This window comes from Phyllopteryx taeniolatus, chromosome 6, assembly GCF_024500385.1.
Source record: "Phyllopteryx taeniolatus isolate TA_2022b chromosome 6, UOR_Ptae_1.2, whole genome shotgun sequence".
Taxonomy (NCBI): Eukaryota; Metazoa; Chordata; class Actinopteri; order Syngnathiformes; family Syngnathidae; genus Phyllopteryx; species Phyllopteryx taeniolatus.
Genome location: NC_084507.1, coordinates 28,320,705 through 28,347,766, shown reverse-complemented (window position 1 = coordinate 28,347,766; position 27,062 = coordinate 28,320,705). Strand labels below are relative to the sequence as shown.

Sequence of the window (27,062 nt, the reverse complement as noted above, 5' to 3'; positions counted from 1 at the left end):
ATATTTATTGAAACATCTTAACATCTTTATTTAAACAAATAATATAAATTAAAAAAGTGCATAGAAAAATTAAACAGGTTTAGAAATACGTGTACAAATATTTACAAACTCAGGGTTTATTTGTACATGGTAACAAAGACATAAATTTAAAGATCACAATTTTCCTCATTTGTCTTTTACACTTACTTTAAAATAACCCTACTATATATATTTATATATTTATATATTTGTGTGTGTGTATATATAACATATAGCTTTCTTAACAGATTCTGGGCAAGATGGTCTTGATCTTTTTTTCCTTTCTTTTCAGGTTTGATTACAATTTTGCATCCTTCATTGAAAACACAAACACACACACCTAAAATGACACAAAGTCCAAGTGCTGACAAGCACACACCAGCTCTGCAGACATTAAAACAGAGTTATCCTCCATTTTTGCATCAGTATTCCCAAACATCTGTCATGACAGCTGAGGTAGAATCCTTGCAATGAGTTGTGAGTGACTCTGTTCCGTTTTTTTTTGTTTTTTTAGCTAGGTGATTGACACTAAATCTGGGCTCCATCTCAGTGATTGGACATGCAGAATGGACACAGATGTTGACACAAACATTGAAATTCTGCTCAAAAAACTTTGGGGGGTGGGGGGTGGAATTGGGGAGCATGGGTTTAAGGAGGCAAACAGTGCTCAATTTACTTCTGTGGCAATCTCCAAGACCGTCAGTTATTTGTCACAACAACAACAACAAAAAAGAAATAAAATTAAGATATTCTTTAAAATACCTGGTTCAAAATTTTTCAAAAATAAGGCCATAAATGTATGACTCGATTGCCTCAACAGAAAATTCAAGTAAATTAAAACAAAGGACAACACTTGTAAACAAAAAAACAAAACGGGTACTAAAAATGGAGCTGTACACCCACCACCATTTATACAAAACAACCTTTCACCATTAAAAGTAAAAATCAAAAATGCGAATAAATATCACGACTAATTTCAAACAGTGTGAATTCAATTACGCTCATTAAAAGACAGTACTGAACATCACTAAGAACAACATTTCCTTATTACCTAAAATTAGGTGCTGAGTGCATTCTCCCCGGCTCCGTTTTCCACATCAATGGCTTGTTGCGATGCAAAGTATGTGCACCATGTTCACAAAAAGCCTGTTGCAGGAGCTGAACGTACACACTCTGTGGCAATTCACACCAGCACTCTCTCCCCGATTTACAGATAAACAGTAGCGGGTTTCGCAAAATGGGAATTCGTGCGGCCGTTTATGTGCAACTGTGGGGCAGTCTTGCTGGAATAGCTAACGAGTAGAGCCGAATAAATAACTTTCTAAAACGTTTTGGTTTGGATAGTGTTTGCTACATACACTGTACATCAAAGAAGCCTATTAATTTCACTGAAATGTTTATCTCTAAAAATGGACAGAGAAGATGATGAGTTATCCAATGTTGTTAAGTACTGCCAGAGAGCATTTATTTAAAATATGTGTTCTGAAAAGGGTGAACACCCAGCTAAACCAAGTATTAACTGCAGGACATCTCAGTCCTGAGAATACCTTTCAATGCTTAGCACCATGGTTGTCATCTGGAAGGGGGGAAAAAAGCAATAAAACATGTCCACAAAAAGAAACGTGTCAAAAAGTAAAATAAGGTTTGGGTGAAATGTATGGCTGAAGAACTGACCTCACTACAACACAGGCAGGGCATTAATGTTCCCTTCAACTACCAGATGGAGCAAAGATGATTACGAATGTACTACAGAAAGACAACTCCTCTCCTCCGGAAAAAGACCAAAAGCTAAGGTATCTCTGAAAGCCAAGCAGTAGCTTTTCAGCATTGATTTTCAACAAATAAGGCTTGATGTGTGTATGCAAGAAATGTGGCCCCAACCATATTATAAATAATCAAAACGTGAGACGTCGTCACAGGCAGCCAAGAGTACCGTTCTAACACGCATCAGTGTAGGACAACCTCCTCTTCTGCTCCTCCGATCCATGCACACGGAACAATGTCAACTTGTCTCAAAAGTAGCTGAGTGCCTTCAACATGTCGGGAGCTCCATCCAGTGCCACCTTAATTTAAGGCTTTCTAGTAAACAAGAATCTCTCCGTTTCAAACAATGACCGATCTCTCAGTTGAGGAAACGTCGACAGCGCCGGGCGCCACAGTTACAGTTGAGCTTGTTGCTGGCGTCCTCAATAGGGAACTTGTAGTCATAGGTCAGCTCCTCTCCCCTGTAGATCTTCCTCAAAGCAAAGATGACTATGTGCTTGCGGCCCTCCACATTGATCACTCGCGAGTAGCAGTTGGGCTCACATGAGTGGTTGATGAATCTGGCCGCGTTGCCGTGCATGGTCGCATCCACCACATCAAAATCATCGATACGGAACATGTAACAGCCAATACCCTGGCAAAACAGAACACAACAAACTCATTTGGTCCCTTTCTTGTCTCCTTTTTATTTTATATAATGCAGAGTTCCACAGTTTAACGTTCATTCCCTTGCTATATCGTATGCCTTCTGTGTAGTACCACAGTGTCAAAGATGCAGCGTTATTAAAAGCAAGAAGAAAGGCCAGAGAAGGTCCCAGACTAATGGTACCAGACAGAAAGGCCCGCCACACACAGAGCGACGCGACTTAATTACAGTTCCCCGCCACACACCTACTAATGCGCTGCAATAGAAAAACTGCAACCCCTGATGCCACTGTATACCGTACTGTCATATTTTTTATTAAACCACGAACAACATGGTGTGATTGTCAAGGAAGATGCGGATCTCTCTGGCTGCTGTAGCTCTATCATAATGCAAGGCAAGGAGACTGTCATAAATAAAAGAGTATGTATATTTGAGAGGCTGTTTATTAATTAATAGTTGTTTCCACACGCCAGAGAGAATATATGCCCTTAAGTATTGTTGCATGTACTATTTGTATGTGTTTTTGCTCCGTGGGTGTTAAAGTCGCAGCTGTTTGAAGGTTTAGAATTACTGTAACATCCATGCTAATTTCTCTCAGCCTGTCTATGGGTTTGTTTATGTGTTTGTTTGTTTTAATTGATTTGAATTTGTTTGACATTATATGTTAGGTTTAAGGCTATCGGACTTCCATGAGACAAAAATATGTTGCTTGGATGAACATTTTGGTGTTTAACTATACAATGTTTAATTCTCTTTTGTTGTATCTGTGAGTTGTGCAGTAAACTAGCTGGGAGTGACAAACGGCTTGAAGCAACCCTGCTTTACCTCTTTTTTGGAGAGCTGCAAGTGAGAGTGAGAACAAATGTTAAAGAAATGGTTTAAAAAGTGTCTTTTCATAAGTTTAGGTTTGTTTATACCATGTGGAAGAGGTAAAACTATAACATATATGGTCTTTATATTCTGGATTTTCACCTTTTGCATCTGGAACTTATGCCCCGCGATAAATGGGGCTTCACTGTACTTACCGTAATTTCTCATGTATAATGCGCATTCCCCCCCGCCCCCCCAAAAAAATTTGTCAAAAGTCAATAGTGCGCATTATACATAGGTATAGGGGCAAATGGGAAAAAAACGTTCACATTATATAAATGTATGCCGCCCCCTCGTGGTTATGAAAAAGCTGTAAACTTTAATTCCAAAATGCCACCGCCACCTAGTGGTTATAAAAAAGCCTACACTTTCATTCCATTATGACAGGGGGTACTTATGACTGCATATATGTACAGTTGTGCTCATAAGTTTAAATACCCTGGCAGAATTTGTGAAATATAGTTTTTTTTACAAATGACTGAACAACAACCATCATTAATTTCTTTATGGTTATGTTTTGTTTAATGTTAATGCTTTTCTGAAATGCTTGACCGTTGAATTTGAATCCCATTAAAATAAAATTAAATGTGTTTTGCCTGGTCCTTCATGTTTTCTTTAACGAATTGTACCCATCTTACAAATTCTGCCAGGGTAAGCAAACGAGCACAACTGTGTGTTTTTTACTTTACTAAATAAAAGTAGGGCTGTGAATTTCAAAATAAGAGCAAGTAAATTAAAAAAAGAATTAAGTGTTCAAACCAAGTGCTTAGCTTCAGAATAATTATTTGAAAATAAAAAACTAACAACATACAGATAATACTTCATTTTTGATCATATGGGTAGAAGCAAAATCATGCATTGTGAAAATGCATTATACAAAGGTAGAAGCATTTTCCAGAATTTTGAGATCAACATTGGGGGTGCGTATTATACACGAGAAATTACGGTAGTTGAAACTGATGAAAATGAGACCCACCTTGCCATCATAGTACTTCTCCCTTTTATCAGTGAGCACCGAGCGAATGACAATGCCAGCATACTCGATGACCATCTCGCCCGCGTCGATATTTCTCTTGCAGAAGAGTCCACGCCCATGGATTGCAGACCTACATAAAGTGGAAGTCACTCAGAAACAACGTATTGGGGGCAGGATTTAAGATGGGCAAAATTTCCAGTAGAGTAAGAAGATTGTTATATGGGTGCTTTTGTGCTGGAATGCTATTGTTACAAGTTTAATATTCTTAGGGTGACCTAGTAACCTAGTGGTTAGGGATATATTTGCGGTGGGGGTGCATTTTACATACTTTCTCACCATGGGATTATTCAACAATGTCCTTTATAAAGATGGCCGAATTGCAAACGTGGGAAACAATCTAAAGTGCCTAGATTCTATCACTACCTCTATTACAACCATGGGGGTACGTTCCATTCATCAGCTTGGGTTTATCTGTTTATAGGTTTGTTTCTCTTTTTGCAACTTGAATATACACTTTTAAGACCAAGCTACATTATTCTGTCGATGTTCCCTTTAAATTTTGGTGAGAATACTGTCATTGATGATTTTTTTAAGTCATTTAAATGAGCAAAAGAAAAACATCTTTCTAATCTTATTAATTTGGATCAGGATTAAAGGGTAAGGGAATTTTAAATACAATTTATAACATTCTGATAAAGACAATAAGGGAACAACAGAATGAATAATATATAGAATTAAATTTATAAAATAAATACAATAAATTCTAAAAAATATTCATGGCATTGAAATACTCTTTGGTGAATGAAATTCAGAGCTGACCTGTACACGCCGACAGCCTCTTTTGATGTCCTTTCCAAATGTCTGAAGCGCATGGCCATTGGCAATTCCAAACTAGTGGCCCGTCTAAGACAGAAGAGTATTCATTTAGCTTTAAGTCAGAGAAAGATGATAAGACTAATGGCAAAATGGTTTAAATGAAACCCCTCACCTTGTGGACTTCAAAAGAACATCATCTTCTTCATCGTCATAAGACCCAATGTCAGGAAGCTGCCTATGCTGAGATGCCAGGAAGTTGAACATGTCAAACGTGGACTTCCTGTTGAGAGAAAGTATTTTCAGGTTTGAATTAGTATTCCACTTCTTCAACAATTGAACACAAGGGAAATTATTAACTGTATCACTGTGTTACAACATATACTCATATTTCAAGACCAACGCATTGATGCAGTAACTGACAGAAAAGTCAAGATTGTGATTGATCGCCACATACACCTGACTTCTGTAGCTTGTAAATTTGCCCAGCATTTTATGCACACACCTAAGGTAGAGTTCAGAGCGGGCACAGCCAGTGGGATTGACAGGCAGATCATCTTCCTGGCTGAACTGTTTGAAGAAACGGAATGCGTGATGTTGGCAGCGGTGTGCTCCTTGAAGTTGTTCCAGCAAGAAGACCACAGCGTCGTGGAGGAGACCGAGCATTCGGGCACCAGTGATCCTCTGGAAAGCCAGAGGTCTCAACTTTGCGATCGCTCGTGCCTCCTGCACACCATCTATCACCGCTTTCCAAGCCACTACAGGGAGAGTTGAGAATCAAGTGTGGTAAAGGTGAAGCCAATAGAAATAGGGGTCAAATCATTTTACAAAAGCAGACTTACCCTCAATAGTGTCTGCCTCCACACTGAAGCCATCATCACTGCTTATGTGGAATCGCAAGTGTGGCTGATCTTTATTTGGCAAACACTCCTCGTCCTCATCGCACAGTGGCGAGTCGTCATCTGACGCAGAACCAGCGCCTAAGAATGCAAAGCTTATTTATTAAAACGCCCAAACAACAAACAGTTGTATCAAAGTTTAAACGTGTTACAAGTCATCTATTGATTTATGGTATAAAATATACATAAGTAACACCAATTTGCCTGTGATACACTTCCTGTAAAACAAAGTAAAAGGTACCAGAGTATTTCTTCCAGTCAATAAAGGTGCTGTGACCGACTGGCTCCAAAGTTTGCTGCTTGCCGTATTCACCTCGAGACATATAGTCCCAAGGTTCACACCTGAAGATAGACGAGAGTGATTATATTGGACAAGGTCAGCAGATGTAATAAGTATCATACAAACTCAACCAGCTACATTAGCTCAATATTTTTTGTACAGATTAAATACATTAGTTCTTATCCAGTAGAACCGTGGTTTTCATATACCCTTTTTTGTACCATTTGGTGTTTAACTATTTTTCGCTTAAATTTTGTCCCCTTTGTCATAAATCTGCTCGTTTTGTTTGTACAGCTGAAAATATTCTGTACTAAACTCATCGGCCCGCGCGCCTGATGCAGCCACTCATTTCCTGGAATTGAGTGACCACAGAAAGCATCCCATGCTCATGTGCAACTTTATTTAATGTTTTCTTGAGTCAGTGTCACCCCGCGTGTTCATCGGAAGCATTTAGAAAGTTTTTTTGTGCTTATTTATGAAGTGCGACTGTTCAATAAGCCACCACTGGGCTAAAGAAAGTTCCAAGTGCCATTCGACAAAGAAGACAAAAAAAACACAGAATTCAAGGAAGAACTCAAAGTAGGAAAATAGGATTCATAAAGTACAAAAATGGCAGATTACCCCCAAAAACCTCTTATCCAGCCTCTCGCATCCTGTCTTTCATATGCCAGTCTTCAATAAAGTGATGTTTAATGTTCATTTACCATTTTCATTTGTCATTTATATTTATTTGATAGTTTTCTGTATGTTAATCTATAGTTATCCTTTATAAAAATATATATTTTTAGTTTATTCTTGGCGGCCGACTGGTTAGAGCGTCAGCCTCACAGTTCTGAGGAGCGGGGTTCAATTCCCGGTCCCGCCTGTGTGGAGTTTGCATGTTCTCCCCGTGCCTGCGTGGGTTTTCTCCGGGCACTTCGGTTTCCTCCCACATCCCAAAAACATGCATTAATTGGGGACTCTAAATTGCCCATAGGTGTGAATGTGAGTGCGAATGTTGTTTGTTTGTATGTGCCCTGCGATTGGCTGGCAACCAGTTCGGGGTGTAACCCGCCTCCTGCCCGATGATAGCTGGGATAGGCTCCAGCACGCCCACGACCCTAGTGAGGAGAAGCGGCTCAGAAAATGGATGGATGGATAGTTATTAAGTATGCTGTATGTGTAAGGCATCTATATATTAATATCAATCGAGCCAATTTCTATGCAGCCTATATTCATTAGTAGACTTTACACCCATCTGATCGGCTTGATCGGTATCAGCCGAAAATGAGCATTTTAGTCGGCAGTGTGGGACAGACAACATGTCTGGGACAGACAACACGTAATGCGTGGATCACACTACAAGACAAATTTGGTCTTTCACGATTGCACTGTCAGACAATTGCAATAAAATCTTGTATTCCGATACCACCACATCCCGTCTTTTACGATCACTGGGCTTTATTTTGTCAACGCGACCGGATACACCCGTTACCATGGCGACGACAACAACCATGGATCGCGCTGTGTGTATTATAAGAACAAAATGGGGAAAACCGTGTGCTGGTGGTCACCGGTGCTCGGGAGAGGACTTTAATTCAAGGATTGCTTGCGGTATGTTCACGTACTTTTGACCGGACTGATTAGAATACATGAACTGAATAAAGAATACTTTTGAAGATACTCCGTATACAGTACACAAGTACATACAGTAAATGAACAAGTCATTTAAACAGACACATTGCTCTATGTTGTGATCGGACCGGTTATCGTTTTTTTAAACTCTGTGATCTGCCCCAAAATCCTGATCGTGTAAAGCCTACTGATCTTACCCGGAGCTTTCAGAATCACTTTGACGCTCCTGCTTTAACTCATCCAGGTTTAGTATTCCTTTCACAGTCGGAGTTTTGATGCGAACTCCAGATGCCCTGCAGGAGACACTTGGTACACTTGGCCGGTTGCACTCGTCCTCGCTGGTAGGTTCAGAAGCTAGGAAATCCACTTTAGACTTCTTTGTGACAATACGGTCAGAAAGTGACGACACTCTCTTCATGCGGACGTGTGTGCGAGGGCGGCATGCAGGACTCGGTGCTGTTTTGGGGCATGGTGCTGGGGATTCAGGCTCAATGAGTAGGCCAGGGGGCAAAACCAGTGACGAAGGGGTTAGTGTACGAAGTCCGCTCCACTTAGGGGTGTAGTTGCTTGCCATTGCTTGGTTGATAATTGCTTCGGCACTCTCCGCAGGAGATATGTCTGAACCCTTTGTTGACAAAGTAGACTGCGCCACTATCTTGGAGGACTTAGATTTTTTTGATGCACTGGACTCTTTCTTTTTCTTAGTCTTTTTCTTTTCGGAGCCAGTTTCATCTTTGGGTTTTTTTGTATTCTTTTTTGACTTTTTTACATTAATTGATGACAATGCCCCATTGCTATTGTGAGTGAGCAACTGTGTAACTGTGGTAGGAATCTGCTCTGCAATAGTGGCCGTCGTGGAAGCGGTGGACATTATGCTTGTCCCGGGAGGTGGAGTACACATGTTTCCAGCTGCTGCTAGTGTGGCGGACAGTGCATTGCTTTGCAAAAGACTGGCGATCTGCGTGACACAGTTAAAGGATGGAGCATTAGGATTCGGCAGCTGGAATGTGTTGCTGTCTGGGTTCTTGACAAAAATCTGCCCAAGACGGTTCACCAACAGGACATGAGGCGTAGAGTCCACATTTGGACCTCCAACTTCCTTCACAGTCAGAATGGCATGACCAGGCAGAGCTGGGGATACCACTGGTTGCTGAGGTTCTAAAGCAGGCCTTGGTGTAGAAAAGTTTATCGAGATTGTGTGACCAGATGAGGCAGAATTGTACCCATTTAAAATCACAGGGGATGAGGTGGTTTGGAATGATGTTGGAGCAGGTGCACTAACTCCAGGAAGAGAAGATATTGAAGCAGAGGAAGAAACAATGGTGACAGCTGTCGAACCCAACGGCTGTGCCTGTGTGGATTGCATGGGTATCGAAATGCTACCAGAGGTTTCTGCTTGGACACATGCCCCTGATAAGGGTTTGTTTTGGGGTGCAAAATTTTGCAGAGTCTGTGTTGGGTCTCGAACAGGAGTTAAGGTGGTTAATTTGTTAGATAAGGGGTCCCTTTGATCAAAAGTTGAATTTTGTGATGAATTCACTGGCTGTAGTGTGATACTTGTGAGAGAAGGCTGCGTGAAACCTGGCAAACTGGAGTACAGCTGAAGAGAGTCTGAAAGTCCTTGAGAAGGACAATGCACATATGTCGATTTTAGGGCACCCTGGCCATTGTCAGCGGAATTTGCCACGGAGTTGCCCGGTATGTGGTTCCCTAACACAGCAGAGCCTTCAGCTGATGGCACAACGTGGCTGCTACCAGATTTTGACTTCAGGGGTTTAGACAGTTCAGCCCGTTTGTTTTCTGGTTGTGTGCATTCTGTTACAGGAACCATCTCTTCTGAATGGGGAGTACAGTCATGTAGCTCAACAGCAGCAGGTATTCCAGAGGCCATCTCTACACATGAACTCTTTAGAAACTGCTCCGAATAGGAGCTCTCAGGCACCTTTGTCAGTGAATTAGGGAGCCCCTCAAGGGCAGGAAGCACACTTTCCCGCTTTCTGTCAGCATTTTCCACATTGTGAGTAGAGGCCACAGGCATTTGTGGTGAGAGCAACCCAATGCTGATCTCTTTTGAGGTTCCTGGAGGATTTTGAAATGTTTCTATGGGGTTACTGACTGCAGATGAGATAGTCAGAGATGAAGAATCTTTGTGCTTGTAACTGGATGGGAATTTGAGGTTCTGATTCAGAATTCTATTGGTACTAGTAAATGTTTCTGATTCAGGGACGTCACTTTTAGTTAGGTTCTTGGTTGGGATCTTTTTACCAGAATCACCAACTTTCTGAGGTTCATCACTTGTAGAGATGCTTGCATCACTCTCTGTTCCATCATCTACACCATCCAGTTGAGCCATGTTCCGGGAGGAAGCAGATGTGGGTGACCTGGAATGATCTTTAGACCCAGGACAGCTAACAATAGTCCGAGAGAAGTCAAAGTAATGTTCCATATCGTCATCAGAGGAGGTGTTGTCCAAGTCATTTCTTCCTGAGGCTGCCGACCGCGGCAGACTGGCAACAAGGGATTTTCTTTTCTGTACTTCTTGGGCTCGACCCCAAAATTCTTCCTGATCATCCCCTTCCACCACTATTTGTCCACCACAGTTCATAGCCACAACTTCATTCAGGATTGTCTCTTCAATCTCCAATTCTGTCCTCATCTCCTGTCCCAGAGTCATGTTGGGATCCTTGTGATATGAAGTAAAGGTAAATTGGTCATCATCTTTCTGTTCGTCCAAGTCCCTCTGAGGTGAAGTGCCATTAGCTGGAGAGACGTCTTCCGGCTCTGGTGATGCCAAGAAATTGTGCGGCACTTCAACAGAATCTGATTGACTCAGATCAAACGATAACCGAGTTCTGGGTAAATTATGTAGGGATGGAGAGAAAGACAGGCTTGGAGGTGCAAATGTTGCTGCACTGTCCTGCCAGGGAGACTGAGGATAGAAAGATGAGGCACAATGGGTCTTCACGTTTCCAGGGCAACGGACTGAGGAAGCACTTCTGCCCCCAATTGGGCGGGCTGATGAAGAATTGATCAGGTTGTCTGAAGTAGCACTTGAGAACAGCGGGGAAGTTGGAAGAGAAGATTTCCCTGCACGAAGAGTGACTGGTCCAGTTGGAGGTCCCAGAGGAGCAGGAGACATGTTACTGCGTATGCCTGTTGTCTTTGAGTGGGGGTTGTTGCGTCGAGCCCTTCGGGTCTCCTCCAGATCACTTACTGTTAGTATGTGGTGAGGTTTTATTGGTATTGCTCCTGGAAAGAAAACAAAACCAATCAACAGTTTAAACCCTGACAAGCATCAAAGTGTTCTTAGTGGTTTTAAGTTAGTCTCATCAAAAAATACACAAAGCAATACTTTACCTGGGGATGGTAAAGGTCGAGACATTCCTCCAGCTGGTCTCCTGGTTTGTGGATAGCTGGGAATCTTTGGCTTTACTCCATTATCTGGTTTTGTAGATTGAACTGTAACAATAGGTTCCTCAGGTTGGAGCTGTGATTCTGATAAATCGGTCTCTTGGGTCTTAGATTCTGATTTAAAAAAAAAAAAAGAAAAAAAGACTGCTGTATTTGTATATTTGATTCGGTACTACTCCTAATTGACATTTGCTAAAAAGCAAGACACCCACCCAGTAATGGACAGGGGTTGTGCTCAATGGTGTGATTGTCTCCTTGGTCAGGCATCTCCTCAATGGGTTTCTCTGGTATTAAAGGTTGGACCTCCCGGACTGTGCATGTGTATTTGCATTTTTGAAGTGGATTGAAAGTGCTCCAGTACCATCGAGAACACCTAGAGAAAGAAAACAAGAGCTTTAAGAAATGTTGTCAATTAGTTATCTCAAGTTTACATAGTCAAAAATAACTTACTGAAATCCCACAGGAAACAACTTTCCTTTGTTTGCAGAAAATTCTGACAGGGCACCAAGTTTATCAATCTGTAAAGAACCTGTGCAAAGAAAATGTACACAAATGATTAAACTGAGATGACTCAATACTGCAACAAAAAGTTATGAAAAGTAATGGTTTAATATATCATACCAATCATGACATTGATAAACTCTGGCTCCAGTCCAGTCAAGAACTTTCGGCGGAGGCTGATGCCTTCAAAATCCACATAAACCCGTCGGTTTACTTCAAAATCCTGACCGGTTATCACCTTCACAAAAAAAAAAAAAAAAAAAACTCTTATTATCAAGCTCAAAACACCATAACCATATTTAGACAGGAAATGGCAGAACCAATTACCTTTCCACTGAGCAGATGCTTGTGTTTGTGGCAGTAGACCTTCTTGTCATCCTGGAATACACAGTGACGGGAGCGGGCACACATAAAGTGATAGTTGCTCTGACAAGAAGTCAGGCAACACCCAACTGTGGCGCCTGTCTGGTTGCACCGTTCACACCGCTACCAGCAAAATAAGATTGATGGGGACAGAATATTACTTTTGAGTTGGTGGTACAGGAGCAATCATAAAAATACTGGACAAAGAGACCTGAAGGATATATTGACAATCAGAAATTATATATTACAAGATCAGAAGATGAATAGAGAAACAAACCATCAAGCGACCCCTTGTGACAGCACTGTGTACATGTAGTAAAGAGCCATTTTCCTCTTCAAACACCTCCGCTGACCACAGACAGCAGTTGACATGCGCCCACTCATTCTGGCCCAGATACAACAACCTGCCGGCATCCTACAGATAAAGATAAATAATTTCCATAACTTTGTCAGTAAACAAGCAAACGTTTTCATCTTGCTCTTAAAAATACTCAAGGATTTACAATGGGTGTCAATGGGTGTCTATACATGTAAATATTTACATTGGGTTTACGGTCTCCATATTTTTGGCACAACGCGCACTGTCTCTCATCATCCTTTGACCAGCCTGTGTCCAGATCCGCTTTTGAAAGCCGTCCCCTTTTTCCTGCGTATATATGAAAATAAAAATTAAAAAGATGCATCTTCAGATAAAGTAAAACTGGAAGCTGAGAACATCCATCCATCCATCCATTTTCCAAGCCGCTTATCCTCACAAGGGTCGCAGCCGTGCTGCAGCCTATCCCAGCTATCTTCGGGCAGGAGGCGGGGTACACCCTGAACTGGTTGCCAGCCAATCGCAGGGCACACATAAACAAACAACCATTCACAGTCGCATTCACACCTAGGGGCAATTTAGAGTCTTCAATCAACATAGCATGCATGTTTTTGGGATGTGGGAGGAAACCGGAGTGACCGGAGAAAACCCACGCAGGCACGGGGAGAACATGCAAACTCCACACAGGCGGGGCCGGGGATTGAACCCCGGTCCTCAGAACTGTGAGGCAGACGCTCTAACCAGTCGTTCACCGTTCCAAGTTGAGAACAATGTAAGTCTAATAAATTAGCACACCTCTTTTTCATTCAGAAACATTTTATAAATTTTGAAATGGACAAGCCCAGACGTAAAATCAAAATCTTTCAGAATATTATACCTTTAGACTTATGGCGGAAGGCACTGCTGGCTTGGAAGTGGTTCCAGCTTGTATGCTGTGCAGACATTGGAGGAGCCACCTCATCTTTTCTTTCATCTACACTTTGTCCATTGTCATCCAGCAATAGTTCCAAAGGATTTCTGGATAGTAGCTCCGCCCTCTCCTGCCACTGAGCATAGACATGCTCCGTGGAAGGAGGATGAACAGCTTGTGGAAGCATCCCCCTGTGTGGGGGAGAAAAAAAATAAATTTAATAAAACTGCAACTGTGCATTGCGGTCAATGTTATTCACAACCAATTACTGAACCCAAGCCCAACCAACCAGTTTGCCAAAAATAAACACACGTACACAATCCAACCAATGATCCATTACTCACATGGGCAAAGTTTTTGTACACGAGTTCCACACTTTTGGGTCTTGACCGTTGAACCAATTGAAGACCTCCTCCAGTAGCTTTGGACAAAATAGTTAGTTATAAATGTACCCGATATCCCAAAGAATGACACCTGATGTTTAATTTTCACCTCACTTGACACTTACAACAAAAAGTGCAGACAGGTGGGGGGGGGGGAAAAAAGGTCTCGTTTTGTGACAGCACCCTTAAAAGCACGTATTTTTTAAGGACAACCAAAAAGCAAACGTGGATCATTTTATTATCACTAATACATGAGTTTTAATGAAAATATCTATTAATTGACAGATGATGCTGATGTTTTGACTCAAAATACTCTTCAAAGAACATAAGACTTATCGATGTGCAACAGATGCTGTTAAATATAAATAATATATATAATATATATTATTAATATATAGTATAATAAATGTATACCTTTAAATAGTACGAGCGTGCTAAGGCAGTGGGTCTTTGCTCTTCTGGAAGGTTTTCTTCTTGTTCAAGCCTCTTTTTCACCACCTGGACAACATCTTCATGGAACATTTTCTGTCAAGAAACAATATTAATTTTAGTACTCAGATTGGTTAATTGTTGCGTTCCAATCTACTGCTACTTTTCCCCCCACATCTATAAGTGGACATAAAATCGATAGTAAAGTAGTGCAAGTAGTAATGGTATAATTTTATTTATTTCTTTATTTAAATCCCAGCGTTAGATAAGGCAGTGTTTGGACTCACCAACGTTGTATAAAGGCCCTTGTCAAACTTCTTGCCCACAGCTCGGAGGTCACAGGCGGGTCGTCCTTCGATTCCACTGTCAGGTCCCACTAACTTTTCACACTATAGTAGAAAAATAGTGTATGCGCACACTGTATTTTTTTATTTCGATTTGAAACATTTTGAAAAGTTTCAATGTCTCAGTATTTTGGACATGTTAAAAGAGGGCTACATGTCTTACCTGGGAGCAGGTAACAAGGTGCTGTGTGAGGGTGGAAGACAGCAAGCAGGCTAGAACCTTCTCTACTCCAGATCGGAGCTCGATGTAGAGCAGTTCTCTCCAGGCACTGGGCTGAGTCACACTGCATGGCCGACACGAATACACCACACTCTCTGGTAAGCTGGACAGGATCTCATACAGTTCATCTGAAATGTGTTGCCAGGAAGACAGAAGTTAGCAGAGATGATAAAACGCAAAGCTACAATAAGAAACAACCAACTTGATCACAAGTATACTCTATGCTTGCTGCTCAATTAGAAACAAATCCCAGAGCATTTTTTGTCAAGACGACCTGCCATATTTTGCCATATTAATTTGACCAAGCTAAATATTACCTGTTAGGTCCTCACACTTGGCATGTACCCAGTGGTTACATGTGCCACACTGCATCATCTGACTGTCGTAATCATTGTCCTCATAGCACTTGAAGCAGATTGGGCAATAATTACCTGAGGAGACGAAAAATACATTCATACAGTATGAAAAAGATATTTAATGACATTTGAAATCACAGATTCATAGTTAGAATAATAATCCACGCATGGTCAAAAAAACACTGCCTCAAATTGCCTCAGAGAAACAAATATAATCTGCTTACCCTGTTCATAAAGTTGTGAACAGTCAGGACAGAGTCCTTTATCGTGGTTCCAGTCAATGTCCCAGCTCTTTCCAGGTGTGACCCCACAACTCTTACACCTGATGCATGTCATACAAACCTGCAGAGAGACATTCTCATTGATACACAATCTGAAAGCTTCATGGAAACATGCATGACTCAGTATTTTTTAGGTGAACCCACCCAGGCTTTCCTCTTCTTGTTTTGTTTTGGATAATTTGGTCCGAGACAGGAAGCATGATAGCAGTTCTGACATCTTTCGCACTCCAACAAGGGCTGAGGGAGCATGTTTTAAAACTGCATTAAGTCAAGTTCATTCATTAAAAAGAAAATAAATACAATGACGCAACATGGGTTGTGGCATGTACCTTTGATTGCTTATTTTTTCTGCCACACACATGGCAAAACTTGCAGAGACGACAACACCAGTTTTCCTTGTTTTCCACTGAGGGGCGCTCAGCCTCTTCAAGGCAAAACCAGTGGAAGGGCTCACAGCACACTTGGCAATGCAACATCTAAAAAAATTAAAGAAAAGGCATTTAAGGTTTAAATGTACATTGCAACTGTAAGAGTTGTATTATGATGTAAGAAGGACATTAGTACATTTCAAAATAGATTTACCTCACGTTGCCCTTTACTGGCACAAAGGAGGCACACGTGTGGTGGCATGTTTGGTGCAGAGGTCAGTATACTTAAACCACCCATGTTCCAAACATTCTCCAAAGTACAGTCCTCCTGAAAAACAATTTAAAAGTCTGTCAACACCAATGCTGTACACTGAGGAATGAATAACATATTTCTAAACATGGTAAACAAGGTATCAAGAAATTAAACATTAGGAATTAACCATTTGAAGAGGGCTAAAGCCGTCGAGCGCCATTTAGAAATAAATGGAGCCCCGGCTACTAGCAGATTGTTCGATGGTGCATTTCCTAACCCTGCAATACCAAACAACTACACATACAAACTCATCCAAAATAAGGTTTTAAAAGCAAAGCTTTTAAAACCTTACTTGCCATTTCAGTACAAATTTATAGTGTGAAAATTTTAGACTTGTCAGTTGTGTGGTTTTGCGATTACATGACATCATCAAAGACCTTGTTGGAAGACCTTTCCAATAGTTTTTTTCCCAAATTAACACCGCAATTGCTCAATAGACATTAACTTAGAAGACATTAAATGAAAAAATATTAGCTTTATTAACCATAAATAAAAATAAAACATTTAAAATCCATCCATCCATCCATTTTCTGAGCCGCTTCTCCTCACTAGGGTTGCGGGAGTGCTGGAGCCTATCCCAGCTATCATCGGGCAGGAGGCGGGGTACACCCTGAACTGGTTGCCAGCCAATCGCAGGGCACATACAAACAAACAACATTCGCACTCACATTCACACCTACGGGCAATTTAGAGTCCCCAATTAATGCATGTTTTTGGGATGTGGGAGGAAACCGGAGTGCCCGGAGAAAACCCACGCAGGCACGGGGAGAACATGCAAACTCCACACAGGCGGGACTGGGGATTGAACCCCGCTCCTCAGAACTGTGAGGCTGACGCTCTAACCAGTCGGCCACCGTGCCGCCACATTTAAAATCATTTTACTCAATTCATCAAAAATGTAGATGTCTGATTTGGCATTTGAACTCTTCATTTCCTGTATTTTTAGAATGGATGACATTAAATTGGATGTGTTTTAATTTGAACTGATTGATCTGTGATCAAATCTGCAAGCCCCCACAAAAACAAAAACAAAAAAAACAGATAAAGCTCTACCTTGAAGTCGACCCGGATTTTATGGGTGGGTTTCGAAGACTCAACTTCCCTCTGCTCAAATCCATTAGCTAGGGCAGCCAGGACACTTGGAGGCGTCTCTTCAAAGGGAGCCTGTGATGACAAACCCTGAAAGACAAACATTACTTGAATGTAACTGTGAACTGAGAACATAAACCTGGAAGAGCACATAAAAAAAATTAAACCACGCCTTGTAAGGAGTATTACATACACTTTACGTGTCCTGTATTATTACTTTGGCAACCTGCTAAACAAATCCAACATATTCCAGGGATCCAAGCCAAATGAACAAAATAAAATGCTAGCAAAATGGCACAGCCACCAAAACATACATTTGCAGATACAGCTCATTCACTATATTTGATTTAAGAGTAATCTCAGATTTTCTAACCTTCTCAGGTTTGCGTCGAACAGATGGCACACGATGTGAGCTAGATTTCCGATGCCGGATCTCTTCATCTGATATATCTCCAAGGAATCCATCCAGTGAAACAAAGTCTTTACAGGAAAATAATTACAAATAAGGGTTAATAATGTGTTGTTAATACTGTGTATACAGTAATTACTTGTACTACATGCACAAGGCAGTGATAGCTCAGGACTGATCTGCTAAGTGCTACTTTACCTGGACTCAAACGAGGCCCATTGCCTCTCCTCCTTGCTGGTGAGGCTGAGCTGAAGTCCTTTTCATCCAGATCTGAATCATAGTCCACCAGGTCAAAGTAGACACGCGGTTTTACAACACGCTTTGGCTGCTTCCTTACAGACGGACTGTTACTGTCAGGCTGAAGGCCAGAAGGCGAGTCTGCCAAACCCTCCAACTCGTCATCATTACTTGAATGCCCGCCACTGAAAGAGGATCGCCGTCGTTTTGAACCTTACAAACGAAGAAAGCACAACTTATCATTTTCTTTTCAACAATATCTTTTTAAGGTATTTCAGAGAATTGAGAAGTGAGAAATCACCTTTGGGTGCCGTTCTTCCACTTAGTCTGCGGGCTTTCCTCTCTTCAATTTGATCACATCTTTTGTACCTTGTGCGGGTCAAAGGACACACATCTTTAATTATTTGCAAATCATTTTCACACCCATTCCTACAAATGTTTTGATATTCAACAACTTACACACAACACTGTCGTTTGGTGTTGGGACCACCAAACTTGGGTTTGTCAAGGCAGTTGATGCAGGTCCCACAATCCTCTTCGTGGTTGCAACCCTTGCATACACCACATCTGCGAGAGCGGTACCCAAAAGGCCCGAGTCCTTTTCGTTTTACAAAGTTGGAGGTCTTCTTGACCTTAGTGACTTTTGAGTCTGAGAAATCCGGACTGTCTGATTCTGATAGTGAGCCATCTGCAACATCTGCAACACACAAAAGGATTTCAGAAAAATGCTGCGGAATGTTTTTTTTAATTTTCATAAATAGCAGCCAGTGGTGTTAGATACCAATTAACAGACAACAGATGGATATATGTATACAATTTAACAATACTGAGGGCAGCACTGTGGACTACTGGTCAGCCCATTTGTGTTACTGTTCTGTGATTCAGGGTTCGAATCTCTCCTTTTGCTTGTGTGATGTTTTCCGGGGAATCCGGCTTTCTCCCATATTCCAAAAATATGCATGTTTGGTTCATTGAGGGATCCTAATTGTCCATAGATGTTGATTTGAGTGTGAATGGTAATTTACCTATATGTGCCAATATCACATCTGTCAAACTTAAGGCCCGCGGGCCAGCTATGGTCTGCCACACCATTTAATGTGGCCAGGGGCAGTTTCTGGTATGGGCGATTTGGGCAGCCGCTCAGGGCAGCATTCTTTGGGAGGCGGCACTCCAATTCCAACCACCTGCCCCACCCCCACCGTTGACAATAACCCAATTTCGGAGCATCGCACAGGACACATAGTTTAGGGACAGTAATTTTTCCAGAGGCAATGCACCGGTAGCCCCCGTAGACCACCCACCCCCAAGGATATCATCTTTGTGTTCAATTAAACAGGCCCAGATTTCCCAAAGTCTAAATCAAATTGTGAGAAAATTGACAAAAGATCATCATTAGTTCACTAATCATACTTACTGTGGCTTGTTTTTGGGTGTGCCAGGAGATTTTTTTTTATGTAAAATGGGTGCCTTGGCTCAGTAAAAGTTGAGAAGCACTGAATTAGAAGGGCAGCCATTCTTTAAGTATCAGACTACTGTAGTTAGAGTTTCACTAATATTGACTAATTGATGTCAAACTTACAATAACCAATTGATTTTAAATGGGTTTAATGACTTTATTTTATTGATTCCGTCCAAGAACTAGCAAATTAGTTACAGTAAGTCATCCTCCTCGCAATGTTGACTTTTCTGATCACACTGATTTGTTTAATATAAAGATCTCTCCATAAAAAGTGACAAAAGTAATTGCAAACATGAGCAACTCAACAAAGGACAGCCAAAGTCTCAATGTCGCAATAATAAAAAGTAGCTACCAGAACCTTCTAGTAAAACCTATTACAGATCTGATTAACCTTTCAATACGATCAAATGATAATACAGTATGTCATATAAATAATATTAAATTAACAATGGAAAGTGACTGTGATTATCATTAGGCTTTTCACCTACCCTTAGCGACAGCTGAGGGAGAGATGCCGGTTCTTTCATGCAGAGGGAGAGCGCTGAGCCTGGGAATGTCATCTGGTACCAAGGCCCGAGGCTGTCCAAGCACCACGGAAGCGGCACGACACACATGCTTGATGCGTGGACCTCCTGCTTGACGGAACTCTTGGCACAGCGGCGAGATTAGCTGCGGCTAGAGGGGAGACAAAAAAGAACTGCTGAGGGAGTGACAAGGGGATGCAGGAACTGACCAGAGGGCTCTATTTGAATCATTGCTCATAAGCTACATATGAGCAAATTTAATTGCAGTACATATAATTTATGTGCTCCATTTGTATCAGCTTTTAACAAAAGCCACATTGAAAATTATTTCTCATCTTAAAACTCAGATAAAGGGTATGGTGAAAGATGCAAGAGAGATGCAAGTTAGATCGATTGTTCTCTTCAAGCCTTATTGATTTGCACACTTACTTGTCCTTGAGGTGGCTCTGTCTTGATTGGAACATCGGTCTCAAGCTGCACCCTCTGCTTCCTCCTTTGTCTCTTAGAAGTCAAGTTTCTCGATCGGACGCCAGCAGGCCCAGATAACAGCTTCAGATATGCAAAAAAAAAAACAAAGACATCCATTTAAGTGTTTTTTTTTTGTGTGTGTTTTTTAATCAATAATCTTTGTCATCTGTGTTAAAACCAGGATTTTACCCCTGATGACTTCATCTGTTTCTGCTGGTCAATCTTCATGAGCTGAACTTTGGCTTTTCTGAGGAGGTTGAACATTCGTTTATTCGCGCCAGTAAGACGTGCTCTCTGCGAGGCTCCTTTCCCCACAGATGCAGGATGGTTGTCTTCACATGCAGCTGAATCCTTTATTAACGGCAGCTCCGCTATGGGTATGAAAGAACATATTCTAGTTATTATCCCGTTATATATTTTCAGAGGTCATCTAGTAGAAATAACTTTGCTCTTTACAAATACAAGCATTTTTTCAGTAATGGTGCTTGTACCTGACTGAAGCTTGACGCCGTCCTTCCCTGCTGAATCCTCTTTTTCACTGTCCCGATCAGCAAGCGACATGGACTTTGTAGCTTTAATACAAACTTTTCTCACAACTCCTGGTGCGCCTAGGTCTTCTATCTTCAGCTTGGATTTTTCCTTCACAGTGTCAGTGTTGCGCTGCCTCAGGCTAATGCTCATGGCCTCATCGTCAAGCCCTTCAGCTAAATCAACAGGCAACTGAAGAGATTTGCTACTTTCCACATCTGTTGCACTTTTGCTTTGGGGAAGTCCTTTGTGCAACTTGTTCAGTCTTTGATAAATCTTAAAGTGAGCCGTTTGCTTATTAAACTTTAGCGGGGGGTTCTTTTTCTGAGCATCCAAAAGGCCAGCAGAAAAGACTTCTCTGTGTTTATCACCTGGGGGACATAAAAACAGATTCTCACATTGGTCTTGTGGAGTTTTGTCTGGTGTAAAAATTTCCTCCGTCAACTCTGCAGGCAGATCCCACTTCAAAGGTGAGTCCTTCAAAACAGCACTTTTCTTTTCCATTTTGTCACTTTTTTCCTCAGAAAACAGACTGTCAGTTATATCGGCTGTGTCATCCAGATCATCCGCTGAAAGCAGGTCCAGATCCAGCTGGGCTTCTCTCAATATGTCCTCCTGTCCGAGCGGTAGGATGGGGGAAGTGGCTTGTCCCGTCCCTTCATCTCGCCTCTTTCCAGTACGTATTTGCAAGCCCAGTTGCAAACCTTTTTTGGGGGAGTTTCTACGCGGCAGCATGGACATTCCAACATCATCCATAAATCTTTGTGGGGTCTTAATCACTCGAGAGGATCTTGCACTTACAACAGGCATTATGAAGTGTTTGATGTTTTTGACAAACTTTGTTTTGCCAGGCGGCACGTCGACAGCATCTGCTCTCGGCCCATCCACGAATGAGTCGGTTTCTTCCTCTTTCAAATCAGTGTCCTCTTTGTCAAGCCCAATTTCTATCAGTGTAGAAAGGATAGACTCTGGCTGTGGCCTTTTTGAGTCAAATGGAATGTCCGAAGGTCTCTTTTTGTACTTTTTATGCACACCAACAAGTTTAGGACCAAGGGCTGGAGTGGTATCTTCTGATGAGATCGGTATATCCTTTTCAAATGTTTCCTGACTTTCTGGTGAGTTAAGAGGAGCAAACTTTCCATCCGTGTTCCTGTGTCTGTGCTTCTGACGCTGCCCAATTAGAGTTTTACGCCTCTTTTTTCCTTTCTTGTGGGATTTCTTCTGCAAGCATAATGTGTTTGGATCATTTGCTTGACTTTCCAAAGCCAATGGTGGCTGACAATCTATCAAGTGGATGTCTGTTTCCTCTTTTACTGGTAGCTGCCTCGGCTCTTCCTCTACGGATACAGTCACCTGCTTTTCCTCAGGCTCCACACTTTCTTTTGCCTCAGGCTGACTTGCTTCTGTTACTAGAGCCTGGTCTTCCTTTTGTAGAGACTCTGTATTTGCAGAGTCAACAGTGATTAATTCTGTACTGACCGCACTTTCTTTAGGTACAACTGCCTTCTTCCTTGGAGCAGACCGCTTTTTCCCTAATTTATTATTGTGACGTCTCTTGGGTTTAGAAGGCACTGGCAATGGTTTGGCCTCATTAATTTGTGGTTCGGCCTCATTCTCTGTCTTCTGTGGCGAAGCTTCAACAGGCACCACTACAGGAGCATCTGTTATCTGTGAGGAATCCTTTTCGAGAGGATCAGAAACAATGCTAGACTGCTGTGAGGATGTTTTACTCATTTCATGCGAGGAGTTTTCAGGGAGAACTTGTGAGTTGGACTCTTCTGTTAAAACCTGAGCAGGTGCTTCAACATCCACCTGTGGTGTATTTTCAACTTGCGGACTCGTTCTCAACCGTCGCTTCGGCGTCGTCGTCACCAGTTTACGAATGACCGACTTTTTGGGAGGCGAATCAAGGGTTAATATTCTTCTGCGTAGTTTCCTGGTTGGGAGGACGTCCGGCTCTGGAGAAGGGGCTTTATCCTCTTGAACTTTGTCTACCTCTTTAGTAGCATTGTCTTTCTTTTCAGACACAGGACTAACCTGCTGAACCAAAAAGGACGTCTTGGATTTTTTATGCCTGCCGGGAGAGGAGAGCTTTTTTATTTGAAAAGGTGGGACAACTTTCCCACAATCCAGCTGAGTGGCTTCTTGGGGAGAGCTTTCATTTCCATCCTGTATAACTTCCACTTGTAAAGCAGAAATTTTCTCGCATGTTCCATTTTGGCAGTTTTTTGTTTCACTGTCTGTCGGAGTGCTCTCTTGTGGGGCTGAGTTGTCCAGTTCTAACTGCTTCTCGACCCCCGTCAGACCCTTGTCGACATTACTGTCACTTAGAGTGGACGGGTCCACTTCAGATGCGCTCTCTGTAAGCTTGACAATGTTTTCAGCAGGCTGGATCGGACTCACAAACTTAATTAATGATAAAGTCCAGATAAATTTTTTCCGCTTCTTTTTTCGAGTTGACTTCCCGCTGGACTGCGCATCATATTTGGGATTCCTCGTTTTTCTCAACTTCAAGCTTGGGACCCTTGCCTGTTTGTTCGAAAGTGACCCATCACTGGGTTGCACAGCTAACGGATCAGTTACTGTGGAGGATGGACTGTGGTTTTCTGGAAGTGGAACATTCTTGTTAAGCCTTTTACTTTGCCTCTGTCTGCTCCTCCTCGAAGAAACTTTTGACTCAGCTTTTCTGGACACTTTTGCCTTTGTAACAATTGTATCACTTTTCATTAGAGTTTCTGGTTCAGCTGCAGCGTCCAAGAAAGGTTGTGAGAGCGGGTTGGTGACTCTGTTGCTCCGCCGAATGGCTTGTTGATTACGCTTCGGCTTCTTTGTGTTTGTTTTTGACTCAACAGTCTCTTTCACAATGTCAGGTTGAACCACTGATTCTCTCTCTTGCGATTTCTGGTCATCAGCCACAACTTTGGCACATACCTTGTCAGTTGGTACCGTCCCTTTTGAAGCAGATCGTCCACGTCTTCTTGCAGGTAAAGTCCCTAGTTCTTTATCATCTGCAACCTCCTTAGGTGGTTCAGGTTTTAATTTAACATGAGCAGTAGAAACGTTTTCAGCATGAATGTTCTCGGCTTGCGGCTTCGCCTCAATTCCTTTTAGCTTCATCTTCTTGAGAGACTTTTCACGAGATTCCTTTACTGTTTTAACTTTCTTTTTCGCCACCAATTTTATTGTAATCCTTGGTGCTGGCGACAACGCTCCACCTTTGGTCAGCTCCTGATCTCCCGTGTTCTTGACTTTTGCACGTTTCCTGGAACCTTTAGCAGGCTCTGATTTGGAAGACACAATGTGCTTCTCCTCCACCAAATGTTCAGTTTTAAGAGGATGAGGTGGACAAATAGCTGCCTCCTCAGCTGGCATAGTTGACACTACCTTCTCACGTCGTCGTTTGGATTTTGTGTTAACATCACCTACAAAAAAATAACATTTATTGTAAATATCCATCAACAATGTTTGAATTTGCCGTTTATTTTCTACCTTTGGAAGGGTTTTTCCGAGACCATAGCGCTCCTTTGGAGCTTTTTCTAAGCGCTTCAAAACCTTGGAAGTCATCGCCCTTAAAAAGAAAAACAAATAATTAACACGTGCAACAACTTAAACGTGATTCCGATGGAAGTAAACTATCAGCTAAATCAACGCCCAAACACACACACAAACATGCACACGTATGCACAACAGGTGCTCAAAACAATAAAAAGACTAATGGAGTATCACGAATTAACAAAAGTAAACATCACATTATTTTGGAGAGTGAATGTATGCCCTATTTGCATATTCATCCATATTAAACATCCATCCATTCTCTGTACCATGGATCCTCACTAGGGTCACGCGTGTGCTGCAACCTATCCCAGCTGACTTTGGGCAAGAGCCTGAAGTAGTACACCCTGAACTGGTCGCCAGCCAATTGCAGGGCACATATAGACAAACAACCATTCACACTCATATTCACATCTATGAACAATGTATAAAGTCTTCAATGAACATACCATAGATGGTTTTAAAATGTGCAAGGAAACCCACAGCGGCAAGGGGAGAACATGCAAACTCCACATATGAAAGCCAGAGCCCGGATTGGAACCCACAACATCAGAACTGTGAGGGGGATGTGCTAACCAGACGACCACTGCGCCACCCCATATTAAACAGCATCACTAATTAATATAATAAAACAATACTAATAATATTAGACAACGGTTATTTACAGAGATTAAATTCACTGTAATTGACAGTTCAAGTAAGTAGTTACAACAACAACAATATTTCCTATGAACTAACTTGGGCTGCTGGTGAAATAAGTATACAAGTGACATTCAAATGTTGTAACTTCAAGTAAAAGGTACCGAAACTATAAATACAAGATGGGTTTACAATTACGTTTCCCTCCAAGTTCTATATTAATGAGACTTATTGGGAGAAGAGCTGAGTCTGACTAAGAACGTTGAGTAAGAATTACATTAGTCATCCTATATTGTATTCATTTCTCAACTAATGTCTCGAATCATTAAAAAAAAAAATTATAATTTTCAAGTTCCTGCTTGTCAGTTCTTGCTAACATGTAGCCTCTGTACAACACATTATATATTGAATTACACTCTCAGTAGCCCATAACACACTAGTATTACTAGGTAAATACTATGGCTACACACCACATTTCGTTTAAAAAAGACAAGCGTGTTGTTATTACGACATAGACTAAAAGACACAACAGTTAGCGGTACGGCTAGCCGCTGTGCGGGGCACGGGTGCTAGCCTTCCCGTTCTTTGTGTTGGCTACGGCTAGCTGCCAGCTTCTTTGGCCCGATAAGGAGCGAGCGGGCCACTGGAGGGCTAATTGCGATCGCTGTTTACAAATTGGCGTACTCGCTCACTAGCTTTCATTAAATATTCAAAAGGAAAAGTGTCGGACGGTGACATTTATAAACTGCGTAACGGCAAAAAGCAAAACTAGCGTTTAATGTTACTGTACTTTAGCCCGTTCAGGCTGTATAATGTAAAGCGACTCGCTAAATGTCACGAAAAGCTCCGCTAACATGGGTTAGCATTTCGCGTTAGCCTAGCAAAGGGATGTTGACATTTCTCCATGGCACCAATAGACACACAGTTGTAGACAGCACACATTTGGACACATTTAACTGTAATGTAATATGTAAAAAAAATAAAAAATAAAATAAGGATACTAACTCCTGAGTCGGTTTGGGACCTCACCTCTTCACTCCCACTAGAGCTGTACCCAGCCTGGCCAAGGGTCTTGTGGCTCGCCTCTATTCCAAGTAAGCGCAAGTGAGACTGGTCTTCGTTGAGCGATACAACCAGGTTTGTGGGCCTCGGCCCTCCGCAAGTCACATCATCAGCTTCTAAGCCCGAGCGCCCGAGTTGCCAGCGCTTCTCTGAGCGCAAACGACTACGAGAGGACCAAGGCCGACCGGGGAAACGACCTCTGGCCGCAGCGGCTCCACCTTGGCCTCCTCCGGCAGCCGCGGTTGCTGATCCGCATCCCGCTGCCGCCATCATTGCTTCGACAACAACACACAGCGACGGACGGCTAGCAGGCTCGAGCGACCAGAGAGACAAGAGCGAAGGCGCGAGATGGGAGGGGGTGGCCGCAATGCTCCACGGGAAATGGTGTTTTTCCTCAGACGTGACAGGCAACTACCCTCTGTGGACACCTGGTGGCGACTAATGCAAACTGACTCAGTGAGACAACAACAAAAACAACCGCCTAAAAATGCACTTTACGTTTATTATGTATTTTTATTTTTTTTTATTTAGGACATATGTAATAGCCGGCCCACGCCTCTATGGAGCCCTTTGTGCGTACAGTCGCTCTGCAAAAGCCCAAACCTATAAGCAGAATTGGAGTTTCGGGGCCCTCTGTTTCTGCCAATAATATTGCTCATTCATTGTTGAATTTCCCCTTATTCGGTTCTAATTAGTTTAGTAAATTAAAAGCTAACACAATACACGTTACACAAGCGAACTAGAGTTGATTTACACAAAATTCACACATCAACGGGTTGATGAATGATGGTTTGAACCCAAACTTGCAAAAAATTTGGTTTCCTTTTTTTTTGGTTTTCTTTATGGGTGGTGTTTTTTGGGGGGGAAAGTTAAACACCCGAAACACCCAATGTCCACATTTGGTCAATTTAATATATTTGGGCGAGAGACATGCCCACTGGACGCCACTCATGTGACCTGCGACGAAAATGAGTTTAAAAGTCCTCATACAGGCATAATAAAAGTAACAAATATAAACCA

General features: G+C 42.0%; 1 protein-coding gene across 3 annotated transcripts; it reads right to left on the bottom strand.

Annotated features, from left to right (window-relative positions):
* Window positions 1-3: 3 nt before the first annotated feature.
* Window positions 4-27,062, bottom strand: kmt2bb (lysine (K)-specific methyltransferase 2Bb). 3 transcript variants are annotated; one of them, XM_061775955.1, is made up of 36 exons: window positions 25,986-27,062; window positions 24,279-24,357; window positions 20,753-24,211; window positions 20,451-20,632; window positions 20,223-20,342; window positions 19,758-19,944; window positions 18,270-18,507; window positions 18,112-18,179; window positions 17,772-18,023; window positions 17,538-17,644; window positions 17,129-17,254; window positions 15,977-16,090; window positions 15,724-15,870; window positions 15,539-15,631; window positions 15,338-15,455; window positions 15,075-15,188; window positions 14,701-14,885; window positions 14,481-14,582; window positions 14,179-14,289; window positions 13,726-13,802; window positions 13,349-13,572; window positions 12,698-12,801; window positions 12,433-12,570; window positions 12,120-12,278; window positions 11,913-12,030; window positions 11,742-11,820; window positions 11,504-11,664; window positions 11,238-11,339; window positions 8,078-11,129; window positions 6,228-6,328; window positions 5,930-6,067; window positions 5,593-5,845; window positions 5,263-5,370; window positions 5,094-5,177; window positions 4,275-4,404; window positions 4-2,416 (listed from the first exon to the last, which is right to left on the bottom strand). In XM_061775955.1, exons 1-36 carry the CDS (start codon window positions 26,313-26,315, stop codon window positions 2,141-2,143), a joined length of 11,436 nt encoding a protein of 3,811 aa, XP_061631939.1. In that variant the 5' UTR covers window positions 26,316-27,062; the 3' UTR covers window positions 4-2,140. The 3 variants fall into 3 exon arrangements, with proteins under 3 accessions (XP_061631939.1, XP_061631937.1, XP_061631938.1); XM_061775953.1 differs by having other exon boundaries at window positions 11,238-11,405; window positions 25,986-27,061; XM_061775954.1 differs by having other exon boundaries at window positions 11,238-11,405; window positions 26,010-27,061.